Here is an 11,457-nt window from a genome sequence, read left to right on the forward strand (position 1 = left end):
TTTAATTTGTATTGTTCCAACTGCATCTGGATGCCCCCCATTAATGCTGCATTAATCTGATATTGTTGAAATTGGCATTCGGTGCATTGATTTGACGCTTATAGCATCCAATTCTAAACGTGATATAAAAACGATTGTCGGAAAAATGGTATTTCACATTTTTTTGCTTTCAAATATTTTATCTCTCTGCAGTGCAGTTACGAAAACATTCTTTCTTTTGCATTGAATTCCAAAACTTTAGTTCGACCTAGTGAACTTGGAAAACAAGTAGATACTATATCATGTGATTATTCTCGACAAATGATACAAGGAAACAAGCGTTCGCGAAAGAATAACAGCTCATACACTATGTGAAAGAATGCTGAATGATATGTGATGAACAGATACCTGAGAACTAATGCATATTCGAGATGTAATGATAAACAACTTGTGCGTTTATCAAGAACTAAAATTAAAAGACACCTATCAGTTTTACGCTGGACATATTCGCACATGAAGAAGTGGGACTACCTAAGCGTGAGTACCTCATAAAGTCTTCTTGTAAATGCTCCTCCCAGGGAATTGTAGAAACGAATTTAATCAAGAAACAAGAGTCAAAAGGCTGTAGAATTTGTCTCGAGAACCTTCGAAAATCTGCCGGATAAAATCTTAGCTAGATGCACAGGACAATCGAAAAGAAGTCGTTAATGTACACTTTGATTTGTTGAAATAAGACCTGATCTCTAAAACTCCAGTGTGCGTTCCTGGTTGCTCTAGTAGTCTTCCATGCAGCAAAGGTTGCATGGAAAGATATTTTTCGAGTTGTTAACGTGGCGACAGAGGCCGCTTAGTTCTTCTACCCTAGTTTCTTCTTATATTCTAGTCTCTATCCATCCCACATTATTGAACTCAAGCATCTCTTATCCAAGTTCTGAACATCATCTTTCCTTCTATTATTGCCGTATTATTCTTTTTCTCTGCATATCATTTCCTGACTAGACATACTTTCTCCTCCTACTTGCATGTACATCTGAGTGACTGAACCAATAAACCCCACTCCCCCCCCCCCCTCTTCCCCCGGCAAAAAAACTCCCATGCCATCCCCAATGCAGCCAGTTCTTTATATCTTAGTCATACCATACAACAAACCCACTTGTGCTCCTCATTTCAACTGACTGATTTCCTGAAGATTTTTTTTCCCTTCCGTGAAGAAGCACAAAAGCTGATAAAACTTTCTTCTTGAAATCCTAATATTTCTATTTCGAGGGCTAGTTCTCGTAATTTTGAAGCTACGGGAACTTTAAAAATCAAAGAAGCCCAGTTAGAACAACATTTGGAGAGGGATATATTTCTTCTTTGGAGAATGAATGGGAAAAACTGTAGTATTGAGATCAATATACCGCAGGTTAGCAAAGTTGTTTTCCGTGATGCCGAGAAGAACTCTGGCTTCTCATGCAGAGGATGGATTATGGAGGTCTGGAAATTTTGCAAGGAAGATACCAACAGAATAATATTCGCTTTGAAAGTTGGCCTTGCTGTTCTTCTGGTTTCGCTGCTAATTCTGATCCGGGCTCCTTATCATGTCTTTGGATCCAACATTATATGGTCTATCCTCACTGTGGCCATCATGTTCGACTATACGGTTGGTATGTAGCTTTTTTTTTTTTTTTTTTTTTTTTGATAATGTTGGTATGTAGACTGTTGAAAGTGGAAAATTACCTGATTTCTTCTTTCTTGTAAGCTAAGGAGGAAAATTAGCTGAGTTATTCATAAATATTGGAAAAAAGGTATTGGATACCTGTAAAGTATGACAGCACGGAAAAATTGAATATTATTGTACAAAATATCATACACGACATGTTTCTAATACATTATCAAACATTCGGTTGAAATGTTTAATACTAGGAGAATAATGTATAACTAGAATTCTTTGTTGCATTTTTGTTCAACAGGATCCACATTCAATAGAGGATTCAACCGAGCACTTGGAAGCCTGCTGGCAGGAGTTTTAGCAATTGTTGTTGCTCAAATAGCCTTAAGCACTGGTCCTGTTGCTGAGCCTATTATTATTGGTGTCAGCATCTTCCTAGTTGGTAATTCACCCTTTTTCCCATTTACCTACCAATCTGACAAACACGAAAAATCTTGCAGAATAATAATAATAATATTATTATTATTATTAGAAACAGACCATCCAGACTAAGATATTTTGTTCAATTAACTTTGTTTCGCAGGGACTATCACATCCTTCATGAAGTTATGGCCTTCTCTTGCGCCATATGAGTATGGTTTTCGCGTAATACTCTTCACCTACTGCCTGATCATTGATTCTGGATATCGAATGGGGAATCCAATAAGAACATCCATGGATCGGCTTTATTCAATAGCCATTGGAGGGATTGTAGCAGTCTCAGTGAATGCACTAATATTTCCTATTTGGGCTGGGGAGCAGTTGCATCAAGAACTTGTAACAAACTTTAAGTCAGTGGCTGACGCTCTTGAAGGTAATCAACAACTTTAAAAATTTCATTTCTTTTACTTTGGAAAACAATAAAATCGTCAACTTGGTACGTTTCAGAATGTGTTAAAAAGTATCTAGAAGACGATGGATCAAATCATCCAGAGTTCTCAAGTACTGTGATGGATGACTTTCCAGATGAGCCTGCATACAAGAAATGTCGATCCACTTTGAGTTCTTCTGCTAAACTGGAATCATTGGTACAACTAGTTTATAAATCACGATCAACTAGTCTATAAGTCATTTTTGTTTCTTTCTCGTTCTCCAAGATTAGGAAACGGTAACCATATTTTATTATCTTTGCTTATATTTGAAGGCTAATTCAGCCAAATGGGAGCCGCCGCATGGCAGGTTCAGTCACTTCTTCTACCCATGGTCAGAGTACGTGAAAGTCAGTGCAGTTTTGCGATACTGTGCATACGAGGTCATGGCACTTCATGGCGTTCTTCACGCAGAAATTCAGGTCTTTGCTACCCTATCGTCATTGGTTATATTCTGTTTTCGGTTTCTCAGATGCCCTGCTTAGTCCCACATTCACAATCTACTTAGCAGAATTATAACTCTTTCCAATCAGTGTAGGAAATCTAGAATATACAAAAAGTACTATAATTATGTTAAAAAAACTCTCTTGATAATTCAATTTGATGCGATAGAAGAGGGTAAATGGCAAACAAAAAGCTCTAGAAAAGAACTCCCTGAAAACGCAATTGATGTTGTTTTTTGCCAGATACCATATGTGTATTGCATCTCTCAAATGTGCGGTCTAGCCTTAACACGGTTGAGACGCAATTCTTTCTGTTAGTCCAAGGATGGCAGCATTTATACTTTCTGTTTATCTCCCAATTAAGCATCTTCTGCATTTTATTCTTTCAACGGTATAACACATCTAACATAAATTTTTATCTTTCCGAACATATTCCGCTATGTTTTCAAACAAATTCTTTACGTGCATGCTTAGACAGCAGCATCTATAACAGATGCTGCATGTTTGAAACAAATATGCAATGCTTTTACTGCAAAGCCTACTATTACTGATACACTATTGCCTGCACATACTTAAAGATCATGTGAACGAATACATTTATGCTGATGTAACTCTGTAACTTACCAATGCACTTGTGTATTGATATGTGATTTAGGCCCCTTATAATCTCAGAATTACATTCCAGCAAGAGATCCAGGATGCTACAACTGAGGCAGCTGAGCTAGTTAGATGTTTAGGAAATGATATACGCGATACGCAGAAAAGTCTCAAAGCTCCTATACTGAAAAAGGTGCACGCCACAGCTGAGCGTCTTCAACGAGCAATAGATATGCATTCGTATCTCCTCATTTCCACTTATGATCAGCCTCCTGATAGACAACTGCCGAAGTTGTCCCACACTTTGTCTGCCAACTTGAGTGATATTTCAAACCAGATGGCTGAGATCGATGTCAAGCTTCGCGACGAACAAAACTTGAACATTCCGCCCTCCCAGCCATTAGGAAGTTTTCCTCCAGCGCAAACAGAATCTTATCATGAGAGTACGAGAAAACATTCGAGAAGGCTCCATTCTTGGCCTTCCAGAGAAGTTGATGTCTTCGAAGAGGAGGGAGCTAATAGTGCAGATTTTGTTCCCAAAATGCAGGCGCTGGAGAGCACTGCTCATCTGTCACTTGCTACTTTCACCTCATTACTTGTTGAGTTCGTTGCTCGACTTGATCATCTGGTCGAAGCAGTTGATGGCCTCTCTAAGATGGCAAAGTTCAAGATTCAGACGGCATAGAAATGGAAGTAATGTACATGGGAATACTGGAACAGTGGTTTTTCTTTTTTTTTTTTGGGGGGGGGGGGGGGGGGTGGTGGTGTGGTGTGGGGTGGAGAAGCAAAAGCGCCAATAATATCAAGAACTTGAAAAGTTTATTTTAAGATACGGCATGGAAATCCCATTTATGTTCTGTTGTCAAGAAACTGATTCTCCATTCTCCATCATATTCGATACTCTGAGAGTGATAGGTGGAGGGCATACGATACCGTGCAATGTCAGTGTTACTTAACTCACATCTTTTGATATTTGCAGCGTGAGAACCAATTCTGGTACCTATTTCAGTGAATAATCCCAAATTTACAGTCATGGAATGTAACGTTTTAAAATTTTTTTAAAAATAAAATCGAACTGGTAATCATGGTTGTCCCTGGGATATGTTAGAAACAATAATAAAATGTCTGCCAAAATTCGCACAGAAATTTCTTATGCAACAGGAGGAGTTAGTGACAATCCATATCTATGCGTACTGGACCAATCCCTCATTCCCTTGCCAAACGGTGGGCTAAGTCGTTAATCATTAGTCAATCAATATAGAAATGGAAAGGAATTTTAACTCTTGTTAGAATGCGCCTGGATTTTGGAACAATGAATTTCTTGGAGGGATTATCGCTAACTGATGGAGCATGGACCGTACTGTGAAAGAACTGGGCCGTAGGGAAACAACAGCCTCATTACAGATTTTGGGCCGCCTGACCCTTCAATCATTCGTTTGAGTCAAGAATAAGGTTAGAAACCTGCGTCCATTCCCACGACATCTCACACTCTATTACTTTGTACAGCAAATGAAATAAAAAACCACTTCGGTTTCCAAAGGCCAAAAGTACATTCACCTTTTTACAGGATTGAGATATGAATCGAGTGATTTGATACCGCCAAGAACTTGTTTAAATTTGATCTACTAACTAATTAAACTAGGCTGCAATAGTATTTTTGGTTTGGCTAAACTAGGCTGCAATAGTATTTTTGGTTTGGCAAACTTTCAAGTTAGGTTTGAATTCAGCTCGATTAGTATAAAAGTAAAATTTACATGTAAAAAATTCAAATTACTTGAATTTGACTTGAATACGGCTCACTGAAACCAATAGTATTTTGAATCCAGATCCATCTAAATCTCCGGTCCAAACAGACCCGAGGTTTATTCGAAATTCAGCTACTCACGATATGGACTCAGGACTCAAATGTTAACTCACTCAAAGCCCTAAGATACCTAATACAAGACACTCGAGATACAAAGAGATCGCCTGACTTATTTTGAACACAAACATTTGGCAAACCAACACTACAACCCAATTTACGAAACTTTAGATATTTACAAAGATGAACACCAGAAACCACAATCAAAGGGCTACATCTGAAAGCCACGTAGCTTTCCCCTTATTGCTACACATATTCACCACCACCACATTCATAGTTCAACGATCTAAACAAATATGAAACAGTTACACATGTATAACAAGAGCACAAGCTGTGAAAGCAGAAGATGCACAAACAACCAGAAGAACATGCTGGCCATGAACATGATAGAACAAACAAACAGGAAAGCAGATAGTCTTCAGACCCAGCTTTGACGGATCCAAGACTTCCTTTGCTCAGACGGACTAACCATGCCATTGCTGCTGCCAAAGCTCAGAGCAGAATTGCTTACCATCATTGCCATCAGACTTCCACCATGCACCCTTCCTTCTGGAATTGCAACTGCATTTGACGATGCACTTCTTCCAACAGGCAGACCAGCTTGCAGGGGACAAACACATTTCCCACCAGAACCACTGAAAGGTGTTATAACACTGCTCTCCATTTTCATGATATCAGCATTCATGTCTTCAGCAATGATAACCTGTTTCATCTTATCAGGTTTGCTTGGTTCTGGATCCTGGACCATAGCTCCTAATGTCACAGCACCATGAACCCGTTTATCCTGGACCAGAGCACCATGAGAAGCACACAACCCGGTCTTCCCACGCACAAATGAATTGCAAGGACTTTCACTATTTCCAAATTCAGAACCAGGCTGCCCCCAAGAGCACCTCTTCCCACCACCATGGGCCTTGCAGAAATCAGTGCTTCCCTGAGCACTTTTTCCACACCCTTCAAATTTGCATCTCTTGCCCCCACCATGACGAACACAAAAATCAGTCCGCCCCCTTGCACTCTTTGTGCATTCTGGAACAGCACACCTCTTACCACCACCATGTGCTACGCAGAAAAGGGTGCCTCCGTGTACGCTTTTTGGACAAATCCCACCTCCCTGGAATGAACACCTTTTCCCTCCACCATGGCCCTTGCAGAAAGGCGTGCTCCCTTCAGCACCCTTGGTACATCCTTCAGAAGTGCATCGTCTACCGCCACCATGTGCTTTGCAAAACATTGTGCTTCCTTGAGCCCCTTTTGTGCATTCAGGATATTGACATCGACGGCCACCTCCATGAGAAATACAGAGACCAGAGAGGCCTTCTGCACTTTTTGTGCAGTTCTCCCTTTGGCATCTTTTCCCACCACCATGCCGGATACACAATCCAGATTTCCCTCTGGCAGCTCGGCTGCAGCCTTCATGACTGCAACGCCGACCTCCACCATGTGCAATGCAGAGATCAGTCCGCCCTTCTGCACTCTTGGTACAACCTAGGAATTCACATCTACGACCACCACCATGAGCCTTACAGAATGCAGTTCGACCCTCAGCTCCTTTATGGCAACCAAGTCTCTGACACCTCCGCCCACCTCCATGGGCGATGCAAAGGCCAGAAGCACCTCTAGCCCCTTTTACACATCCGTTGAATTGACACTGTTTCGTACTGGCACTACGCTGCTGTTGCTGTTGAGTTATCCCGGAAGTACAGGTGACTGAGCTTTTTGGTGTTGTCACCATGCTTGTTGAAAGCTCAGGAGTGGTTGCAGCTGGTTTCAAATCTCTTACAGCTTTGTTTAGCAAGTAACTAGTCTGCAAGTTATCCACAGTCGGCAATGGATGAAATAAGCTCCCCATCTTCAAGCTTGATGATATCGATCCTTCTTCGCTGTAAAATGCCCCACCAACAGCCACATGCATCTGGTCTACAACATTTTGTGGTGGGGTAGAGCTCAAATGGATAGAGGTGACATCAGATTCAGCAGTCCCACTGGAAAGACTCAACTCCAGATCAACCTTTGGCCAGACATCCACTAATTTAGAACTAGCACTAGTAGATTTCCTTGGGCTAAATGTTTTATCATTTCCAAGATGGAGGGAGAAGTTCAGTTCTAGGTCCATCGAAGATGACTCTTCAATTTCTTTTGCCGAAGAGATTGATGTGCATGCAGTTGCTGAACTCCCTTTACTGTCTGAGGAACTTGTTGAATGGCCTAGACGGAGACACAGTGATGATTCCAATTGCTGACCCACAGAACCGTCAATCAAGCCCCATTTCCTTTTCATTCCCTTTGAGGCAGATACAAAAGGTATTGGTGAGCCAGAAGAATCAAGACACAGTGTAGTATCTGCACAAAAGCCACCACCAGCAACTCCAATTTGAAAGGAATTACCCAGATTCTCTAATGCATTCAACGCAGGGTTAGCAGCAAAACCCAAATTGTGGAATCTGGCATCCATGACCTCACAGCTAAGATGCAACACTCTTATTTGAAGCAAATTTAATGACAAGGAACAGTCTCCCTGACTTCCGGGTTGAAAAGTTATCTACAAAACTAGCGTTAGATGTCTCTAAATGAGTACATCCCACCCCCACTAACAAACCCTGAGGTATCACGTCGATCCATTTGCTGTAAAATTATCTGAATCAAACTAATCAGCAAGAGTCAGAGGAGAAAAGTGCATACAAACTCAAAATGTTCAGCATCCCAATACCAGAGTTCATCCTGTCTCAAAAAAAGAAATAAGACGTTAGACTAGGTGATAAGTATCAGAGTAATATGTAATGTTTCAACGAGCAGGCACATAAAACTTGGCCAAAAAGGTAGCATAATGAAATTCTGCATATCACCAAAAGCACAAAATTTTTGAAGAAGGACTTGTTCAATGGATTGGAAATGCTTTCAGAAAAACACCCACACCAAAATGTAGAGGAGTGCCTTCAATATAATTAACTTAAGCAAAGATCTTTGTCAATAAACAAATGACAAAATAAAGTTATTTCGTACTGCAAATTACACATTCGAAAAACCCACTACTAACTCAAGTTTTTTTTTTTTTAAACAGTAAAGAATTACATGCTCATACTGAAATTAAAAATCAAACCATGAAAATATCCAGGACAAGTGAATGCATCACATGATAGATCTTTTTAAAAGCCAGATCTGTTATTAACAAGCCAAAACAGATCTTCTGGAACAAGATTAAAAGATATCAAATAAAGTCATCAACAAATAAACGGCATACTGATCCAGAATCAGCAACACCAAGCATAACTTTTCCTTAAAATAAATTAAAAGCTTCTGCCGTAGTATAATAACCAAGTTTCACTATAGGAGAAGATTACGAAGATAAGCACACCAAATCAACCTAGGTAAGCAACATCTCCTCGAATGAAAAATGGGGTAAAAACATTCAAACCTCTGAAGCTAAATTGTCCGATATGAATAAATACAGAATTAAAACCCTCACTTCAAAGGGAAATAATTTTGCATAACAAAAATCAATTAAATTTCAACATTTCAGAGGTTTCTTATAACTGAAAATCCACTAGTTTTGAGGTTTCTCATAACTAAGAAAATGGAATCACCAAAATTCATTTTTGCCAATCAGATGAGTTCAGTTACCTAGTTGAGCTAGCAAAGTTTTCCTAAAACCGCCAAAGGGAATAAACAACCTTCAAGCTCCCATCTTTTCCTTCCCCCTAGCTCAGCAACCAAATAGTAAATCGTCAGACTTCAGATTTTATCTAGATTATGCAACTTGTAATCCATACATGAAACTGCAGAACATCAAATTCCAATGAAACACAGAATTTATTGAAGCAAAAATTAACAGAATTTAAGAATAAAGTAAATTGAGCTAAAACCTTACGAACTTAACACTGCAAACTTCTCCAAAGCTAAAATCAGAGATTTAGCCAGACGGAAGACAGAAGGAAAGTGAGAACCGATAAAATAGATCGGGAAGAGTACCGTCAATACGTCCACGAATTGATCGAGAGGTGGCTAGGGCTTTGAGAGTGCCGGCGAAGAGGAATAGAGACAGAAATATGGGTAGTGCTTTTATATGTACGTGCGCAGGAGTGTTTATTAAATAATGGAGTGGAGAGAGAGAAAATATTAGTGTGTGAGTGTGTGTGAGAGAAAGAGAGACAGAAAGAGATTGCTGCGCGTGGAAATTGGGGAACGGAAATTGGGCGAAAGCGACGCGGCGGCGTATGCTAGATTACATACTACTGTAACCACTAATCCGCGGCATGCTCTGAATTAATTGATCAGGATTTTAATCGACTGACTTGATCATTCATCAATCATCATTCGGGTCAAATATCCACAAAAAGAAATGAAGTTTAATGTAGTAGTTTTTCTCCATAGACGTGTTTAATTAAGGCATCCAACTTGGTAAACAGAAACCGTTATTTTTTTTTTTATTTAGGTGTATAGCTTAATGCAATTAAATCAAACGTTATAATGTTCGAATCTAACCCTTATAGTATCACTTTTTAAAATTTTTCACAAAAGTAAATTAGTTTCAATATATTTTATAATAAAACTCTCTACCATCGATAAAGAGATATTCCTTTGAGATCAAATTACATCTTTCTTATAATAACTCCCTCACATCCTCACTTTTTTTTTCCTCTTAATCTTTTAAATACAATAACTTCCTCTAAAATAGTAGTTAGATTTTTTAGGTATATACATATATATCTACAAAATAATCATACAACTTCTTCAAATAAGCACACACCTAGGGTTTTGTGCCAAAAGCACTAGCTATGACTATTTGAGCGTGGCTTGATTGTTATTCATGCGAATATCAAGTTAGCATTTTTAGCTGGTGTTGCGTGGTTTGATTTTTTTTTTTCCCCATGTAAATGTCAAATTTTATGTTTGTTAAGCAAAATTCACGTTACTAAATATTAAATCTTGTTTGAGTTTGAAGTAACAATTAAACGGGTTTAGATGTAAATTGTTTGCAAACGAAGTATTCAACGGGGACTAATATCCGCGTTTTATGACAAATCTTATGGTAATAATAATGACAGTAGTATCGTCTTAAATTTTAATACTAGTACATTTTATTAGTATATGATAATAAGTAATTACACAATAGAAAATCACAACCACGTCATGAAATTTCATTATCTAATTACAAAGTTCCGTATTAATGAAAGATGGAGCGCGTGTAAGCTTGTCCATCTACTTAAGTTAAAAGAGTTAGATTAGCATTTAGCAGCGTGCTAAAAATGTTTTTTTGGTTCATAAGACAGTACGATGTTGTCTAATCCATGTGGTTCAGGACGGTCGGTGCTGCGTCCGAACAATTCCCGATTTACTCTTAAAATCATGTAGCTAAGTTCATGCCACTACGTCTTGTCCCTCCGGGTCAAATCTAGCAACAGGTGGAAATCGAGAGAACTTTTAATTGTCTATCCACAATAAATGGGAAAATGATGGCATAAGAAAACTTATTAGGTAAAAACACACAACTATTGTATACCTCTCACCCTCAGTCATGGGATAGATGTTAAAAAAATGGAACAGTCATTACTTTTATTTCAATTTTATCCTTACATAATAGAGTACCATACAACCATAATTCATTTTCTATTCCCTATAGAGTCACACACTCGGCCACTTTTACAACTATAACAAAACTACTAAAAATCACCAATAACTTCTTCTCTTTTCACAAAAAAAAAAAAGTGTACAAGTGTGCTCATAAACACTAACGTACATAAAATATTTGGCCCAATAAATTAAAATGTAATTATAGTGGAGTGAAACCTATATGACTCAATAACGTAACATAAATATGTGTATCTGTCGATACAAGTTAGTTCAATTGTTAAGGCCGAATTATTTTTTCAACAAAAACAGCAGTGTGATCGAATTTTATTGTTGATGCGATGATGATTGTGCATTAACATGTGCGACCCGTTAGAGTTCTTGTAAATAATTTATAGTTTTATTTCTTTTTATTTTTTTGGGGTAAAATTTGATGTGGAAGCGTTGGTA

The 11,457-nt window shown here is 38.6% G+C and overlaps 2 protein-coding genes across 8 annotated transcripts; one reads left to right on the forward strand and one right to left on the reverse strand.

Annotated features, from left to right (window-relative positions):
* Positions 1 to 1,082: 1,082 nt before the first annotated feature.
* LOC113706663 (aluminum-activated malate transporter 9-like) lies at positions 1,083 to 4,311 on the forward strand. Its single transcript, XM_027228595.2, has 6 exons — positions 1,083 to 1,625; positions 1,932 to 2,072; positions 2,214 to 2,483; positions 2,558 to 2,697; positions 2,814 to 2,960; positions 3,637 to 4,311. The coding sequence occupies exons 1-6, from the start codon at positions 1,343 to 1,345 to the stop codon at positions 4,261 to 4,263; spliced, it is 1,608 nt and encodes a 535-aa protein (XP_027084396.2). The 5' UTR covers positions 1,083 to 1,342; the 3' UTR covers positions 4,264 to 4,311.
* A 1,094-nt stretch (positions 4,312 to 5,405) lies between these two features.
* Positions 5,406 to 9,683, reverse strand: LOC113706686 (uncharacterized). 7 transcript variants are annotated; one of them, XM_072062324.1, is made up of 3 exons: positions 9,409 to 9,683; positions 9,061 to 9,137; positions 5,406 to 8,160 (listed from the first exon to the last, which is right to left on the reverse strand). In XM_072062324.1, exon 3 carries the CDS (start codon positions 7,892 to 7,894, stop codon positions 5,858 to 5,860), a length of 2,037 nt encoding a protein of 678 aa, XP_071918425.1. In that variant the 5' UTR covers positions 7,895 to 8,160; positions 9,061 to 9,137; positions 9,409 to 9,683; the 3' UTR covers positions 5,406 to 5,857. The 7 variants fall into 7 exon arrangements, with proteins under 7 accessions (XP_071918425.1, XP_071918429.1, XP_071918427.1 ...); XM_072062328.1 differs by having other exon boundaries at positions 9,061 to 9,215; positions 9,409 to 9,636; XM_072062326.1 differs by having other exon boundaries at positions 9,308 to 9,636.
* Positions 9,684 to 11,457: the final 1,774 nt, after the last annotated feature.

Source organism: Coffea arabica, chromosome 8c, assembly GCF_036785885.1.
Source record: "Coffea arabica cultivar ET-39 chromosome 8c, Coffea Arabica ET-39 HiFi, whole genome shotgun sequence".
Lineage (NCBI taxonomy): Eukaryota > Viridiplantae > Streptophyta > Magnoliopsida > Gentianales > Rubiaceae > Coffea > Coffea arabica.